Genomic DNA, 18,347 nt, shown 5'->3' with positions numbered 1-18,347 from the left:
TCCTGAAATGTATCACCCAGAGCTGGACCCATTCCACCAGCTCAGGTTGAACCAGTGTTTCTAAAGATTGAACAGAACTTCTTTGCTATGGTACTCGATACCTCTGTTTACAAGATTGCACAAGTGGTTTCAATTGTACTCACCCAAGCACCTGCCAAAAATATTCCACAGTACTTTATGGAGCTTTGCTGCAGTTAATCTAAATGATCATAGTTACACAGTGCTGGCCCCTCTTAGAGCTGAGTACATAGTGTTTGGCAAGTGATAAGTGAAGAGTAATTTGAATGGATAATGTGGTCCAAGTTTGCAAATAGAACATCAAACCTACAGGTCAGACTAAATGACAGTAAAGGTTCTCAGCACACAGTGATTACCTTCACAAACATTATTCCCAGCACATGGCATTGTCCAGGAGATGCTCCATTCCCAGAATAGGGCAATGTGTAGAGAACACCCCAGCAGGAACACCATTCCCAAAGGAGCTAAGGTGTAGCGGTAATGTCCACGAGTTCACAGACTCGAATCCCACCTCAAGTGGAACTTGAATTAATGAACACCTAACTAAAAAGCTAGTCTCAGTAACAGTGGCCATGACAGTTATCATCGATTACTGTTCAAAACTTTCCTGTTTCACTAATGCTCTTTAGGGGAGGAAATCTGCTGTCCTTATCCGGTTTGGTCTACATACAACTCCAGACCCTCAGCCACGTGAGCCACTCAGGTCCACAGCATTTAGGGATGAGCCTTGTCACTGATGCTTACATCCCACTTAAGTATAAAAAAAGCTGCCACTGACCAGTGAATACTCTTTCAAGCATGGGGCATTCAGGATGTTCTGGCACAGTGCCCCAGTGGTTCCCCAACAGTTTCAACACTGGGGGTTAATCTGTAGATGGAGGGCTGTTTAGAATTTGAAAAGAATCGATAGCTGGGAAGTGAGATTAAGGTGAAATTAATAGCAATATCATTGTCTTGTATTCTTTTATTGTGATTAGGTTCAGGTTACAAACAGTTTCCACTTCAATTCCATGTCAGAATTTCACTCCTGACCAACTCTGTAAATATCAGGCCATGAGCCAATAGCTTTAGGATCAGACCCTCATTAATACAGTGCAGGTCAGCAACACAGAGCAGCCCCAGGAAAGAGAGGGTAGAGTTCTAGGGGCTAGTGAGGTAGGTTTGGGGGCAGAGAGGTATGGTTCAGGGGGAGGGAGGCAGGGTTCTGGAGTGGGGTGGGGGAGCAGAGAGGTGTGGTTCAGGAAGAGAAAGGCAGGATTTGAATGCAGAGTGGGAGGGTTCACGTAGGGAGCAGGATTTGGGTGGGATTCTAGGGAGTCAGGAGTACAGTCTGGATATGGGGGAAGAGGAAGAGGGATCAGTGGAGCAGTGGTTGGGGATCCAGCGCTGTGCAGTGATTACTTGATACTGAACAGGAGTTTCACTGTGGCATTTCCTTTTGATTTCTCAGTTTCTGGCAGTCTATTTTTCAGTGACTCTCGGAGGCCTGACCTTCCTGGCTGCTTCAAGGACAGAGTGGATATCAACAGCGTCACCGAACTCCTTCTCACGGTGCTCTAGGAGGACTCCCTGTGTGAATACAATAGCAGCTGAGACCAAGGCCAAGAGCAGGAGACAATCTGGTTCCTCCCACTACTCCTCTCCTCTTCCTAACCCCTTTCCTTATCTCTCCATCAAACTCCCCCTTCCTCACATCTCTGACCAACCCACTCCCCTCACCCATCACCCTTCCTTGTTCAATGCCCTCTCCCACTCCCCATCATTTCCCTCACTCCCACCAACCCTCCTCTTACCATCTTCCTTCATATTCACCCACTATCCTCAACAAAGGATGGAACACAGATACAGTAAAGCACTTGGCAAGACGGGGGGAGGCAATGGCCTAGTGGCATTATCGCTGGACTATTAATCCAGAGACCCAGATAATGTTCTGGTGACCTAGGTTCAAATCCCACTACGGAGATGGTGAAATTTGAATGTGATAAATATCTGGAATTAAGAATCTAATGATGACCATGAATCCATTGTCAATTGTTGGAAAAACCATCTGGTTCGCTAATGCCCTTTAGAGAAGGAAACTGCCATCCTTATCTGGCCTGGGTCTACATGCGATTCCAAACCCATAGCAATGCTGTTGACTCTTAACTGTCCTCTGGGCAATTAGAGATGGGCAATAAATGCTGCCTAGCCAGTGACACCCTCATCCCGTGAATGAATAAAGAAAACAAAATGGAACAGGTGCCATAATTGCAAGGAGATAGTGTATACAGGAGAGAAGGTTTGCTACAATTGTACAGGATATTTCATAGCAGGGTCGTGACACTTATTCCCAGGATGAAGACATGGTCTTATGAGAAAGGGTTGAGCAGTTTGGGCCAATGCTGATTAGTGTTTAGAAAGGTGAGCTTATTAAAACCGTTAAGAAACTGATGGGGGGGGGGGGGGGGGGAGAATGACAGGATATATACCTAGAGGGAATAACCTCATGGGATATCTAGAATGAAAGGGAACAGTTTAAAAATAAGGGGTCTTCCACTGAAGATGAATGACTGGGGATAAATCTGTCCTCTCAGCGGGTCATTAATTTTTGAATTTCTCTTCCTCAGAGAACAGTAGTGGACTGATTATTGGAGATGTTCAACGCTGATTGAGACAGATTTCCCATCAACAGCAGAGCCAAAGGTAATGGGGACCCTGCAGAAGTGGAGTTCAGGCCACATTCGTTTTAGCTGTGAACTTATTGAGTAGTGGTACAGGTTTAAGGGTCTGAATGGTCTACTCCTGCTCCTTAGAATCTTACATGATCGCCCTTGAACTTGGAAGCTGAGAGAAGAGCTGTATGGGTGGGGTTAGGGAAATATCCATGGACAATGACATCAATAGTTTGTATTGCAATAGAGGACTTGCTTCACAGATAACTCTGAGCCAGGCAACTGTCATCCGGGCAACTCACTATTCATCTCTAAACCTATCCATCAACCATCATCCTTCTTTTTTTCTCTCTTCTCCTCATTGACACTGTTTATATTCCCCTGGCTCCAAACCAGATGCCTTTTAATCAAAACCAAAGGCTTTCAAACTGTTAGCTTAAAATTAATTGGGCCAACTGCCAAAAATGCTTTCTTTTCTTTGATTTTGATTTCATTAAACTTTCAATCTTTGCTCAAATTTGGCTTTCAAATTTCTGGATTTGTCTGGGAATCAAGCTTGTTTCTGCACTGGACTGCACTCAACTTCATTGGAATGCACAGGGTTATAATGGGTGGCACTGAATAGCACTGAACTGCACAGGCCTACATGGGACTAGGCTGGGGTGCACTGAAATACACTAGTCTGCATTGGGTTTTACTGGGGCCTCACTAGGCTCAGCTGCTCTATTGCTTATATCTTAAAGTGACTTAATTTACCCTCATCCATCGACACTCCTGTCATCTGTTGGGTCTACGACTTGTAAACCATGTTTTCCAGATCAGCTGTCCTCCGATTCCTAGCTAGGACATCACGTCTTTCAATATTTGTCTCCAGTCTCTGAATTTTGTAATGCTGGGCAACCTTCCACTATTTTCTGCCCCCTGACCATTGCTACACACTCCTAGACCCACATTCCAACAGGAATATGTTCCTCCTTGTGTCACATGGCTTCTAGCAACCTTGCCCTCTACATCCAAATACAAACCTGGATGAGAGTTTTGATAGTTCATGCCAATTTCATACTCCATCAACTGTGATCTCTGACCTTATCACTGATGTCCTGCTTTTATCTCCTTACTATTCTACCTTTATTACAGGGTCATACCATCCGTATCTTGATACATAATTTGAATTTGTTTCAGTTCATTCCAGTCGGCAATTGGCAGAGACAAGCCTGTCACTTCAGTTCCCACTTTCCTTCTTTGCCCCTTATTAGCCCCAGCTGCCTTGCCCACTGGGTTAAGGGGGCAATAACATATAGTCAGTCAGGCAGAATGATGTGGTCTTTATTCCTCAGCTGTGGCGGGCAAGGGAGAATGCAGTGAGCAATGACAAGTTAAACCTTTGGAGCACCCCTGCCCATTCCACAATTCCCCCAACTCTGTCTCTTGCCAGTGGCATTCCAGGTCAGAAAGGTCAGAGTGCGAAGTGAGATTGAGAATTAAAATGACAGGTCACAGAGGGCTCAGATACATGCTTATGGGCTGAATGGATGTGTTCCTCAAAGCAGTCACCCAGTCTGCGAATGGCCTTCCTAATGTAGAGGGAACCACATCATGAGCAGAGAATACAGCATACAACATTGAAAAAAATAGAAATAAATTTCTGTTTCACTGTAAAATATGTTTGAAGCATTGCATTGTGAGAAGGGAGGAGGTGGGAGAGGTCTTGCATGTCCTGCACTCCACAGAGAAAGAAATGGCAGCTTTGGGTTGATTGAGAAGAGAACCAGGCAATCAGGGAGGCAACAATCCTTTCAGAATTCTGAGAGAGGATGGGAAGATGTGTTTGGAGTGGATAGGATAAAGCTCCTGGAATTGAGGGGAAGAGCGAGAACAGAACAGCATTAAAACAGAGTAGGCACAGTAGGGCACCCTGTTAATCATGGTGGACAAATTTGTTTGTTACGGGCAAAGAAAGACAGACATTGCAGAAATATGAATATGGAAGGCTGCATTGTCCAAACAAACGTAACAGACTTGAGTAACTGGTTAAAATAGAAGAGAGGTTTTCAGAAAGTGCATTGAAAGTAATTGTGGATGCACTGGGCTTATGATGCCTACCAGCAGAAATGGAGGAAGAAATGGACTATGCATTCAGTGAAGTGGTGCTGAGCTCTCCTTAGGGGGAAATGGAGGTGTAGAGGGATGAGGCATCCATAGTGACTGATAGCATAGGCATGATAGGCCTAATGGTCTCTTTCTTGTTTGTAACTTTTCTATGGTTAGAGTCAGCAAACTGTGGCAAGTGACACTGATGCAATAACAAAGGGAGAAAGAAACAGAGGTGAGATCAGAAGAAACCAGTTCAGCAGGGCAAAAAGTGGTTCCTGTTTGTGAAGCTTGAGAAGGAGGCACTGCATTTCCTGACCTGATCTCCAGCTCCTAAAACAAATACTCCTCCAAGGATGAATCCTTCTCCGTCTGTATTCCCGCTGAATCCTTTTCGCCAGGCTCTCAAAAAATTCCTCCAAACACCCAGACGGAAAAGGCCAAGGAGTCCCATGGTGCGTTTGTTTGGTCCATAGAAGCGTTTCTAAAGATGGAGGGAGCCAGGCAGACATTAGCTGAATGGCAAACTGATGCTGGCAACAAATGAACCCCACAAAATATTCACTCCCATTCAATCCATAGAACACATTCCATTGCTGGCCCGATACCATCAACACACAAATTAACCCTTCCAATGAATACCTTCCACGTAAACAACACTCTGTGAACACCACACATCGATCAGACACACACTGCTAGGCACAGGTGTGGGCACACACACACGCTCGCTCGGTCTCTCACGCACAGCAGTTGCAGATTAAATATTTACATATCACCACTCGCTCTCACAGGCCACAACTTGGCACCTACCTCTTCATCTAGAAAAATCTCGCCTTTGAAAAAAGGTTGGAAGCTCTTTAATTCATTATTGATATCTTCTTTGACGACTCCATACAGAGGGACCCCTAACTCATCAAGCTGGGGTTTCAGAGAGGAGATGTCATTGGCCTCCTGCAGCAGAAGGAGGAATCATCAATTCAAGTATCATGTTTCCAGAACGTATCAACCTCTCTAAGGGAAGGCTAGAGAGAGAGTCCGGGAATTGCGGTGTACCATCAACCACACCTACTCACACTGAGTGAGGCTAGCAACATTTAAAGCTACAGATAGTAGGAACTGCTGGAGAATCTGAGATAGCAAGGTGTAGAGCTGGATGAACGCAGCAGGCCAAGCAGCAGAGGAGCAGGAAAGGTGACATTTCAGGCCTAGACCCTTCTTCAGAAATAGGTCTCGACCCCCGGGGTGTTGGTAGCTGAAGATTCAGCAATGGTAATACCACTGAATATCAAGGGGCAGTGGTTAAATTCTCTCATTGGAGTTATCATTGCCTGGCACTTATATGGCACAAATGTTACTTTTTAACCTGTCAGCACAACCTAGATTCGCCCGAGCCTTGATGCATTTGCTGTTTCAATACCAGAGAGATTGTGAATGGTGCTGAACATTGTACAGTCATCAGCAAACATTACCGTTTCTGAAATTCTAATGTTTTGGTGGTCGGGGGGGGGGGAGGGGGAGGGGGTGGTGCAACATGAAACTGAGGTTAACACAAACAGCCTTCCTTTTCTCTGCCCAAGAACTTATTTACAAAACTGCTGGAAGAGGAGGAAATCCGACCCGTTTTCCACTTCACTTTCCCATAAATTTGGTTACAACCAGCTCAGAGTGTGCATTGCCAGCAGTAAACTATGGTCAATGACGCGTAAACCAAATTCCTTAGTTCAGTCCTGGTCCCCTCCCCCTTCCCTGGAAATTAGGATTTAGGCCTAGTCTGTCTGAGTGTCTCTAACTCTGTTTCTTAATCAAAAAGGCAAAAAAAGAAGTTTGATTAATTTGCTTTGCTACATTGATCTTTCTAATGATCCTATTTGGTAATTATGCGAATAATCAATTTATTGCCAACAACTTTTTTAAAAAATGAAATTTCTGTTGAATATTGTGCCAAACTTTATCATTTTAAACTTTATTCACTAGCCTAATGAGTGAAAGACAAAGTTGGATAATCATGCTCAGACAGGGCTTTTTCCTGGGGTGTGGTAATATGGGGTGACATGGCTCCTGGTAATGTGATGACATCAGAGTACTTGGCTCTTTCGCATGTTGAGGTTCTTAAGGAGATATCACTCAGTGATAATACTCGCTACCTCTGGAGAACTAAACATTGTGTTCAATTTCATGGAAAACTAGAAAATCAAAGTTAAAGAAGAGGGTAGGATTGCAAGTTAGTGATGGAGCTGACAGTTTCCAGAAAATAAAAGGAAAGAATAGAATGTGCGAACAATATGTGCACCAATAAATCATAGAAGAGTAGGAAAATTTGATAATATAAAATTTGCTAACTTAAATACTTTGTATCTTAACACATGAAGCATTTGGAATAAGGTAGAAAAATGGTGCAAATCGAGTGAAATGGATATGATCTCATTGTTATTATGGAGATATGGTTACAACAAGACCAAAACTGGGAACTTAACAGTCAGGGATGTTTAACCATTTGGAAAGGCAAGAGGAAAATAAAAGGTGGTGGGGTAGTAATGACAATAAAAGGTGAAATTAGGACAGTTGAGACAGGTGATCTAAGCTTGGACAATATACAGTCCATTTGGGTGTACGTTTAAGAAAACAAGGGAATGAAAACATTGATAGGACTTGTGCATAACAGTAGTGACACTGCAGGAAAAGCTATAAATCAACAAATAAAAGAGCACGTAAAAAGAACAGAGCAATAATTATGGGTAACTTTAATCTTCATGATGAAGGGGTTAGTAAAACTGGAAAAAGTAGATACAACAAATTCATAGAGTGTATTAGGGTTATGTCATTGACCCAACCAGGGAGCAGGCTATCTTGGAACTAGTAACGAGGCAAGTTTATTAAATTACCTCAGTCAAAGATCCCTGAGGGAGTACTGATCGTAAGATGACAGAATTTAATATTTAGTTTGAGAGTTAGAAACTTAGGTTGTAAACAACTGTGTTTAACTTAAACAAAAGGAATTGCAATGAAATAAACAGAGTTAGCTAAAATAGGCTGGGTGGGGAGGTTAATAACAATAACAAGAAGCGGCAGAAATTTAAGGACTCTCAGCAAAAATATATTCCAGTAACGATGAAAGATTCTAAGTGAGGGATAAACCAAGGAAGTGAAGGAGAGATTAAAGTCCAAAGATGTGCAGTCTAGGTTGATTGGCCAAACTAAATTGCGCATAGTGCCCAGGGGTGTATGGGTTATAGGGGAATGGTTCTGGGTGGGATGCTCCAAGAGTAAGAGTGGACTTGTTGGGCTGAAGGGCCTGCTTCCACACTGTAGGAATTCTAAGATTAAGCTGAAAACAAACGTACATAAAGAGGCAAGAGTCAGTGATAGCCCTGAAGACTGGGATAAATTCAGAATCTAGCAGAGGGGTCTAAAAAGATAATAAAGAGAGAAAACATAAATTGCGAGGATTATAAAAACTGACAATAAGAGCTTATTTAAATTTATGGAACGGAAGAAAGAGGTCAAAGTGAACGTAAGCCCCTTGGAAAATGAATCTGGGGAAGTAGTTATGCTGAACTAGGAAATGGCAAAGGAATGAAACAGATATTTTGCATCAGACTTTAGGATGGAAGATACATTGAAAATCCCATTAATATTAAAGAATACGGGGAGGAATTAAACACTGTCACTATCAATGGAGAAATGGTACTAGACAAACTAATGGTAGATAAGTCCCCTCGGCCTGATGGCTTTCATCCTAGGATTCTGAAAGAAAAAAAGTGTGTGCATTGACTGTGATTTTCCAAAAAATCCTTGGATTCCAGAGAAGTTTCAGAAGATTGGAGAACTGCCAACATGACACACCTATTCAAAAAGGGAGAAAAACGAAAAAAAAACAAAAAAGTAAGTATAGGCTGATTAGCCTAATATCTATTGTTAGAAGGATGTGGAATCAGTCATTAAGGAAGTAGCTGCAGCACATTTGGAAAATCATAATCTAATCAAGCAGAGTCAGCATGGCTTCAGAAAGGAAAATCATGTCTAACTAATTTATTAGGGTTCTTTGAGGAAGTTGCAAATGAAGTGAACAGAAGGAAACCAATAGGTGTATTGTACTTGGTATTCCAGAAAGCATTCAACAAGTTACCTCACAAAGGACGAAGTCATATGATAACAGCCCATGGTGCTGGAGGTAGCATATTGACATGATTGAGAATTGGCTAATGGTCAGGAGACAGCTAGTTCTTTTTCAGTTTGGCAACCTGTGAGCAGTGGGGTTTCACAAGGATCATTGCTGAGACCGCAACTATTTATAACATATATTAATGACTTGGAGGTAGGAAACGAATGTCCTGCAGCCAAATTTGCAGATGACACAAAAATAGCTGAAAAGGCAAGTTGCAAGAGGAATACGAACAGTTTACAGAGATTAGTTACGGTTAAGTAAGTAGGCAAAAAGTTGGCAAATTGAGAACATGAGGAAAATGTAACCATGTTCATTTTGGAAAGAAGAAAAGAGAACAGAATATTATTTAAATGGACAAAAACTGCAGAAAGCTACAGCATGAAGGGACTTGGGGATACTTGTGCACAAAACACAATAAGTTAGCACACAGGTACAGCAGATAATCAGGAAGTCTAATGGAGTAAGGGACAACATTTTGATGGTTGAGTGTAAAAAGAGGGGAACTCTTACTGCAAACGTACAGGGTGCTAAGTGAAACCACTTCTGGACTTGTTTGGACCCACTTAATTAAGGAAAGATATCATTTTAGTGGAGGCAATTCAAGGAAGGTTTACTTGGATGATCCCAAGTGTGGACAGATTACCTTATAAGCAAAGGTTAAACAGGTTGGGACACTACTGACTGGAGTTTAGAAGAATGAGAGATAATCTCAATCAAACAATTTGGATTCTTAAGGGGATTGACAGGGTAAACATTGAGAGGATGTTTCCCTTCATGACAGAATCTAGGGCCAGAGGGCATAGTCCCAGAATAAAGAGGTGCCAATTTAAGACTGAGATGAGTATTTGTTGGTGTATTTCTTCCCTGACGATTGAGTCTTTAGAACTCCTTGTCAAAGTGAGCTCTGGGACCACAATCTTTGTGTCTATTTAAGGCTGAAATAGATTCCTGGTCAGTAGGGAATCAAGGGTAACAGGGAAAAAACAGGAAAGTGGATGTGAAGAATGTTCGATAAGTCATGATCCTATTGAAAAGCGGAGCAGATTCAAAGATCTGAATGGCTCACTTGTTTTCCTATTACTGTGGTCTTATACAACACTTCTATGTTCACGTCTGAAAGGTCTTTGAAAGTACTGTCTGTGGAGCCCTGATCAATCTCCACATTACATCTTGTAGGTGGCACACACCGTGTGTTGGTGGTGGAGGGAGTGAATAGGGTGCCAATCACATGTTGTAAATGTAATTGGTAATTTTATGAAAGTGAGCATTTTGTGACTCTGCTTTGTAAAGTCAAAAAGCAGGAGTAGCAGTCACATACCTCCTCCATGCTGCTGTCTGTAGAAGAACAACTTACATCCCAGGAGACAAACACCCTTGAAACCACCATGCATGGTGCTCACAAAGTATGTGTCTATGTACTTCACACTCAACTACATTTACACAGGACAGATTATAACAAAATTCTCTCAATCTCAGTTTGAAAATTATAAACTGATCAAACATCAATTGCCATCCGTGGTAGACAGTTCCAAGTACTTATCACCCTTTGTGCATAGAAGGGCTTCTTAATTTTGCTCCTGAAAGGTTTGGCTCAGAGATTTAGATTATGTTCCCTGGTACTAGATTCCCCATCCTAATTGTTTCTCTCCGCACATAGTCTCTGCTCCTTAATACTTGGAAAAACGTGCTCAAATCTCTCTTTAATCTTCAAAATCCCAGCGAGTACATTGGTTTGTTTAATCGTGCCTAGGAACTTAACTCTTGGTGTCCAAGCAGCCTATACTTCCTCCCCTACTTATGGTGACCAGGACTGGGTTTTGGCTTCTCATATCAACAAAGTGATAACATCTTTAATCATTAAAGGTTGTGTCCCTCCCTCGACCCTCTCTCTCTTTCTTGTAAATCTTATAATTCAGTGTCCAACCATGCTGTATTCAAGTTAAATTTGGGCCTGCAACCTATTCATCACTATTTATATCTATAAAGAACATTCATTTGGATTATACACCAAAAGCTGTTACTCAACTGTAATGTCCTACTTGCATTTCTCTGATTTCTCTCTCCTGCTTTAACTAAACTGTCTACTTTCCACTGACATTGTGTAAGTTACTCAATTTTATTCCGTTTGTTTACTGAGCTATTATTTAAAATAACTTTGTCCATCAGGCAAACAGCTACCCCATCCATTAGTCTGAAGCCTCATGATCATTCTATTCTCAGCTTGGTTCATGCACAGCCTGTCTGGTGTGCATTCCTTTCTGTCTCTGCACTGGTGCTGGCCTCCCTGAGGAACCCATTCCTTCAGCTACAAGGCTTCAGAAGCTGCAGATGGCACCAACCTCCTCTCACCAGCTTATGCCTCTCTCTCCTTTCAAATACCCAAGAGCAGCCACCTGGTCAAGCACTGATGTGGGACCATAAAAGAAAAGAGAAGCAAGACACTGACCTCAGACTCTGGCAGTGAGTGAAATTTAAGGAATGGCACAGAGACAGGAACTGATTGTGAGGATTCACCAGGGCAACAAAGACAGCGAAGCAGGGAATGGAGTGCATGGCACATAAATCAGAAGTCACATATGGCTTCCGCCGCAGGGACTCAGGCCTCTCTGTCTGGGCCTGGGGCTCAAACCTCACCCCATCCAGTCCTGACAGCTCAAGTCTTGGAAGCAAGGGGAGGTGTTCAGGTTCATCCTCATCAGGCTTGGGGTGCGGTGCGGGAAATCATGCTTTAATGAGTCTCTCCAGGACAATCAGCCCCAGAAACAGCTGGTTGTCCTTTGACTGATTTGGCGATAGATGAGGAACAAATGGTGTCCAGTCAGGGAACAGTAAGGGGAAATGCTTGTGGTTAAATTGTAAACGAGTTATTGTGTGATATGCAAATAATGTGATTACAGGAAGTGAGCAGTATTCAGAAAGTATATTGCTCTCTCTCTTATAGCCTCTTAATAAGGTGTCGCACTTGTTAGATATAGGGCTACTGATCATTACGTTCTTCAAAAAAGTTAACTCTTTCCCCAACCTCACTAGACTCTGCAGATATTTCTTTGTCAACACTATGAGATCCATAATTGTAGAAGACAACAATCATTGACGCTATCTTATCAGATCCAGAGGCTCTGAGGTAGAGGTCAGCTCTGGATAGCCCCACACCCATCTCTCCATACGTTGTCTCCTCATCCCACCCATTCCCCACTCACTCTGCCCACACCCATACATTCCTGTCCAACCAACCCTTCAACATATATACCTTCACCTCTAACATAGAGGGAGGCCATTGTTCAGCTGCCTCCATTACTCCACTATCTTTCACGAGGCCAAGCTTCCCCTGGTAAGAAATTGGATCTTTATTAGATGATAGTTTTTAGTGCTAATATAGAAAGACATTTAGAATTTCTACCACAGTTTACGGCCACCTGAGTACAGAAACTGTTTTCTCTCTCTCTCTCTCTCTCTCTCTCTCTCTCTCTCTCTCTGGAAGTGTACAGAAACAGTGCCCAGAAAAGTCAGGGTCTGTCAGCTCAGTTTCCCTGTTGACATTCCTATGTTGATAGGAGGGCGCCTTTGGACCTGTTTATCTTTGCAAGTGCTTTGAAAGCTCCAGGAATTGATCCGCAGTATGACGTGAATGATAAAGCTGACCTCAAGCTGGAGGAGCAAACTGGAGTTCCTGACTTTGCAAGTCAATATAGAAATCAACAGTCTGTAACAACTTCTGCCTGTCTTCTGATATCATTGAACTATTGTCAACTGTCACTTACAGGATATTTAGCCTTTATATCATATCTACACTACCACTTCTTAGTAAACATGAAATATTTTCAAATTGCTTATGAATAATGACTTTTTTTCCAGTAACTTGAGACTTTAATTCTCAGACCTCAAACCTATTTTCCACCCGATTTCCCCTCATGCCATCTCCAAAACACATCTTTGTCCAAAAGTCTCACCTTGTACTGCCTTTTAATGCTATTTCCACTAAATTGTTCTCCCTCAACTTGACCTTCTGGTCTCCAGGGGAAAAGCTAATGCTTCACATCTAACCTCTTGTTCCATTTCAAAACCTTTGAATATGTTATCACTTCCAAATCCATGTTTGAAACCCTTTATTTAGGTTTCCGTCCCTAAATTAGAGCTGAAGCAGCTCTTATCAAATGTCACAAGTGACATCCTACATGAATGTGACAAAAGTAAACTTGCTTTCCGTGGCTTTCTTGTCCTTTGATCCAGTCAATCCCCTACCTTTTGCAACACCTCTCCAACCAGGCGAAACTGTTCACTCCTGGTTCCATTCTTAGCAGATCGTAGACAGAAAACCAACATCACTGATTTCTCCTCCAGTTGCTGCACCAATACTGGTGTTTCCCCAAGGAGTTATCCACAGCTCCTCCCACCTCACCCTACACTTTACCCCAGGGTGCAATCATCTGAAAGTACAGTGTTAATTTTCACACTCAAACAATGAACACCAGCTCCTGCCTCACGAGCACCCCCTCTTTTAACTCTTCCATTGTCGTGAAACTATCGGACTGCTCATCTGACATCTGGTGCAGGAGTGGAAATTTCTTCCAATTAAATATGAGGAAAATTTAAATCGTTGTTTTCCAGCCCTGCTACCAACTGCATCCCCTCCTGTCAAGTGGCTGAGATTAAGCCCAATTGTGCACTGTCTTGCTCTAACATCGACCCTGTGTTGGGTTTCTAAGCACACATCCGCTCCAGTATCAGGAGCAACAGCGTTCCATAGTCACGCTATCTGACTGCTTCTCTGCCTCAGAGTTCATCCACACGTGTTACCTCTCAATCTACTTGGATTGATGAAACCTTCTCCTTACTGGCCTTTCAATCTCCAGCCTGTATAAAGCTTATCCCCACATCCTGATTCACATCACTATGATCCTTTATTAACTGGTTTTTGGACAAACAATTCTTTCATTTTGAAGTTCTAATTTTTGTTTTCAAATCCCTTCATTACCTCACCCCTCTCTATTTCGGTCACCACTTCTGGTCCAATTACAATCCCCATTCATATAATGCTTTTAGTGTAGAAATATGACTGTGATGGGAGAGGGAAGGAGTTCTCACAGAAGCATCTCTGCCTGGAGAGTGAAGCAACAGCCTTGGACACTGATAGGGACAATTGTTATTCTGAAGCAAACTCTTATTCCAGTACCTCTCGGCACAAGAATCATCCGGGTCTCCGCACTGCCATGATGACTGCACCAGTCTGCATCCACAGCTCGGCTGCCTCAAATCTCCTTTTCTCTAGAAAGATAAAGAGATGAAATCAGTTTAAAATTATTGAACAGTGAGTGGAAGGAACGTTCAGGGAGACGTTTGGTGAATACAGAAAACATACACATTTCTTTCACCCCTTTTCACTCCTTTCTATCTTTCCACAATGTCAAAAAATCTACTGAATATTCAGTTCACAGCCGTGGTCATTTTGCAACTGTCCATCTGCGATGTCTATTATATCATACCCATTTATTTATATTCGTGTTGTCAATCCATTCATCTTAGATGGATGCTGCATGTGTTCAAATAAACAGCCTTTAATTCCACCTCTTCACCATTTTTCTCTATGCTGGCCTATTTGCCAGAGCACTCTTAGGTCTGTATATTGTCCCTTTCTGTCACATTCTGGTCATCATTGTCTGTAAATATTGAAAGTTCAAGAGAATGGACAAGGCAATTATGTAGGATGAATGAATTCTCACCCTAAGGCACTGAATAACTGTTTTTAAGCAAGTTACAAGTGAAACATTTAGGAAATGCTACTTAGATAAGAATGTGATATAGTCCTGCAGAAGATACTGTTAGCTCAAGTTGAAGTTTGTGGAAGTGAGGGTAAATGACATGGTTAGGAGAGGCAGGAATAAAGGAATACTTTAATCACAAGATGTGAAGGATAGCGTCCCATAAGGGTGTGTGTTGGGGTCTCCACTACTTACTGTATTCATTAGTGGCTTAAAATGATGGGACAAGTTTATTTGTGATACAAAGGCAGGCAGCATTTTAGGCAGTTTAGATGTAAGCGTAATATTACAAAGAGATATTGATAGATTACATAAAGGGGCAAAATTGTGGCAAATGAATTTCAAGGGTGGCATGTATGAGGTTAATTATTTTGGAATTAATATGATAAAAGAGAGCACTTTTCAAACGCTCTGAAGCCACGGACAGGGGACATTCACTGGGATTTAGCATCATGGCACATAGATCATTAAAATGTCAGAAACAGATTCAGGAAATAATCACTTGTTCATCTTTGTATCTTGAGGAATAGAATACTTTGAAGTTATACAAAGTTCTGGTAAGGAGCTCTTGTGATTCAGTGGTCGTATCCCTACTTCTGAGCTAGGAAGTCTGCCTTCACATCCCACCTGCTCCAGAGGTGTGTAATAACATCCCTGACCAGGGTGAGTAAAAATGTCTGCAAAGCCCTAATTAGGCTACACCTGGAGGATTTGCTGGGCACCACTTTTTTGGCAGGATATACTGTATTGACCACTGCAATCCACAGGTTGATTTGTGTGGAGAAATCACAGAATTTTGAATTCAGAACGTTATGAGGTGGCTTGTTTGAGGGTCTTAGGATTATGACAGGACTGATAAAACTTAAGCCTGCTGGTGTGAGAGTCTACAAAAATTGCAGCTGGGCCATATAGAGAAAATGGCCAAACTTCTCTCTATTTAAAAGCAGTAGAGGTTAGCTATATTATTTCAAACCCAAAATTGATACCTTTTTCCTTATTAAGTATGGTAAGGAATATTGAGCCAAGGCAGTGAATGGGGTGAGGATACAGACGATCTCAGTGAAGTAGTTCATTTTCAGTTTGATGTTCAATAGTGACTGCAGCCAGTTTCACTAGCAGCACAGATATTGCACACAGATAGGTGGATGGTGAGACAAGAAAAATTCTGAGAAAAGAAAAAAGGATCTTAAGCACCAATGCACCATGCAATAAATGATAAAGGGTTAAATTAAATTAAATGCAAGATTTCGATGAGGCTCCAGTTGGGTATGCTTTTTTAAAAATTTGATCTAATTTACAATTAAATGTTGTTGCCACCTTTAAAAGTGAGCATTGCAAACCTGAAAGTCAATATCATCATCAACGAAAAGACAAAAGGCCATGAAACACCGGCAGTAAAGGATAACAGGACAGCACCACAAATGAATGTCTTGAGCAAGAAAACAATTAACATTCAGACAGACATTCTCATGCCAACAAAGAAGCAAGTTGAAGGGAAGAGAATGAATAAGAACTGAAAGCCTTGCAATGTGAATAACAATCACATCATGTTTACAGCAAGCAAAGTACTTTCTAAATATAGTCATTGTTATAATGTACTGGAGTCACCTCCCTTACTGCAGTGTACATACCTAAACATCATGAATTGCAGCTCACCAGCACCCTCTCAAAGAAGATTAGGGATGACATATTCTGCTGATTGAATAAATAAAAAAATGTAGTGGCCACATTTCACACAGCAAGCTCCCACAAACTGCAATATGAAATGAGCAAGTAATCTCTTTCTGCAATTGGGGAATAGATACAGGCCAGGACAATGGGGAGGGTGCACTTCTTTGAAATGGTGCCTTGGGATCTTTCACACATACCAGAGATGCTAGGTAGTGTCTTGGTTTAATGTCCCACCCAAATAAGAGCCCCTCAGCATTTCCTCTTACTGCCCTAGATTATGTTACTCAAGTCTTTGCCTGGGTTAGATAGAGGCAGGGTGAGGTGGTGGTATCCATTACCTTCTGACCCAGACTTAGAGAGATACCAGATGAGTCATGGCAGTGATTAGACCACTGTTGTTTCTTATACTTTGACTTGTAAACTTGCCTTCATCCAAGGTTCTCAGTGAAGCCCCTGACAGGTATGTGAGTGTTGCAGTGTCAGCTTGGGACAGCAAGAGATCAGTGTTTGCCAGGAGCACGCTGGTGATTGCTGCTCCCAAGGCTCCAAGGCCCAACGGCCACAAACCCATCTCAGAATCTTCAGCTTCCACAACACTTCCTGGAACACAAGATCAAACAGCAATAACCGGCAGGATAGACATCCCATTCACAGTCAAACAAGCAACTTAAAAACAGCAGCATTCAGTTCACTCAAATGGCCCGCCTCCCTCCTTCCGTCACCTGATCTCTATCACCCTCTCTCTCACTGGCATGCTAATATGCGCGTCTTCCTTGCTTCTCCTATTCCCCTGTCTTTGTGCCCCCCATTTCCTTTCCTTCTCTCTCCCCATCTCTTTCATTCCCTCCATCTGTCTGCCTCCCTTTCTTACTTCCTGATTCCTTGGCTTCATTTATCGGTCAGACTGCCACCATCTCGCTCCCTCCTTTTTTCTTCCCTTTACACTCTATCTCCCTTTCCCTATTTTCCCCTGGCTCTTCATGTCCCTTCTTTACTGCTGTCTCCCTCCCTCCAGCTTAATTTTGCCACCTCTTTCAGCCACTGCTTCCCATTGTAATCTCCGATGCCTGTTTACCTGCCTCTGTTATCCTCTGACCATTCCCATCTGTTCTACTATCTGTCTCGCTCTGGAAATTCTTCTCTCCTACTGTCTGCTTCCCACATTCAGTTGACCTCACTGTCGCCACGCTCTGCTTCTCTGTCCCTCAAAAATCTTTCTTTCTCTCTCTCTCTCTAAGGGGAGAGAAAGAGAGATGCGGGTTCAATCTCGAACTATGTGGGTTTCTTCTCTCCCCTCTCCTGATACTCACGCTGCTCCTTCCCGATGATGCACTACCAAACTGTGATTCGGAGCTGTTTTTCCGTTGAGTTCCAGCTTCCGGCAGCCTAGTAACTGGGCCACAGGTCAGTGCTGGGCAGCCAATCGCACTCGGTGTGGGAATAATCACAGCACCCACCCCAAACACACACACACGGAATCCTCCCAACAGCGGTTCAGCACTGAGCCTCAAACAGTCTTATACAACGCCACACAGACAGGCTGCCAGATTATTCTCACAGAGCTGGCAGGATCAATAAATTCAAGGTCCTTTCAAGTACGTTTACCACTGCAGTGGGTACTAATAGTACAGTCTCACGCCAGAATCCGGGGTAATGCAGAGGAAAATACTGAGGAAAGGAAAGCCTAAGAAGATTGTTAAAAACAGGTTCATCGACTGGGATAACAGCATGTTCTGGTACCAGTCTCATTGACCCCGAGCCACAGAGAATGTCCCGGGGTCTCACACAAACACACACACACAGTGTAACCCTGTCCCGAGGTCCCCACACACTGTGTAACCCCCTCCCGGGCTCACTGTCCCGGGGTCCCCAAACACACTATGTAGCCCTGTCCCGGGGTCCCCACGCACACTGTGTAACCCCCTCCCGGGCTCAGTGTCCCGGGGTCCCCACACACACTGTGTAACCCCCTCCCGGGCTCACTGTCCCGGG

At 42.9% G+C, this 18,347-nt stretch overlaps 1 protein-coding gene across 2 annotated transcripts; it reads right to left on the bottom strand.

Moving 5' to 3' along the window:
• Positions 1-967: 967 nt before the first annotated feature.
• On the bottom strand, positions 968-18,156 carry selenou1a (selenoprotein U 1a). 2 transcript variants are annotated; one of them, XM_048551090.2, is made up of 6 exons: positions 17,666-18,156; positions 16,782-16,955; positions 14,099-14,190; positions 5,571-5,711; positions 5,080-5,244; positions 968-1,587 (listed from the first exon to the last, which is right to left on the bottom strand). In XM_048551090.2, the coding sequence occupies exons 2-6, from the start codon at positions 16,924-16,926 to the stop codon at positions 1,480-1,482; spliced, it is 651 nt and encodes a 216-aa protein (XP_048407047.1). In that variant the 5' UTR covers positions 16,927-16,955; positions 17,666-18,156; the 3' UTR covers positions 968-1,479. The 2 variants fall into 2 exon arrangements, with proteins under 2 accessions (XP_048407047.1, XP_048407048.1); XM_048551091.2 differs by lacking the exon at positions 17,666-18,156 and adding an exon at positions 17,431-17,627.
• Positions 18,157-18,347: the final 191 nt, after the last annotated feature.

This window comes from Stegostoma tigrinum, chromosome 20 (assembly GCF_030684315.1).
Source record: "Stegostoma tigrinum isolate sSteTig4 chromosome 20, sSteTig4.hap1, whole genome shotgun sequence".
Lineage (NCBI taxonomy): Eukaryota > Metazoa > Chordata > Chondrichthyes > Orectolobiformes > Stegostomatidae > Stegostoma > Stegostoma tigrinum.
The sequence above is the reverse complement of the archived record's forward strand: the minus strand, read 5'-3'. Positions and strand labels throughout refer to the sequence as shown.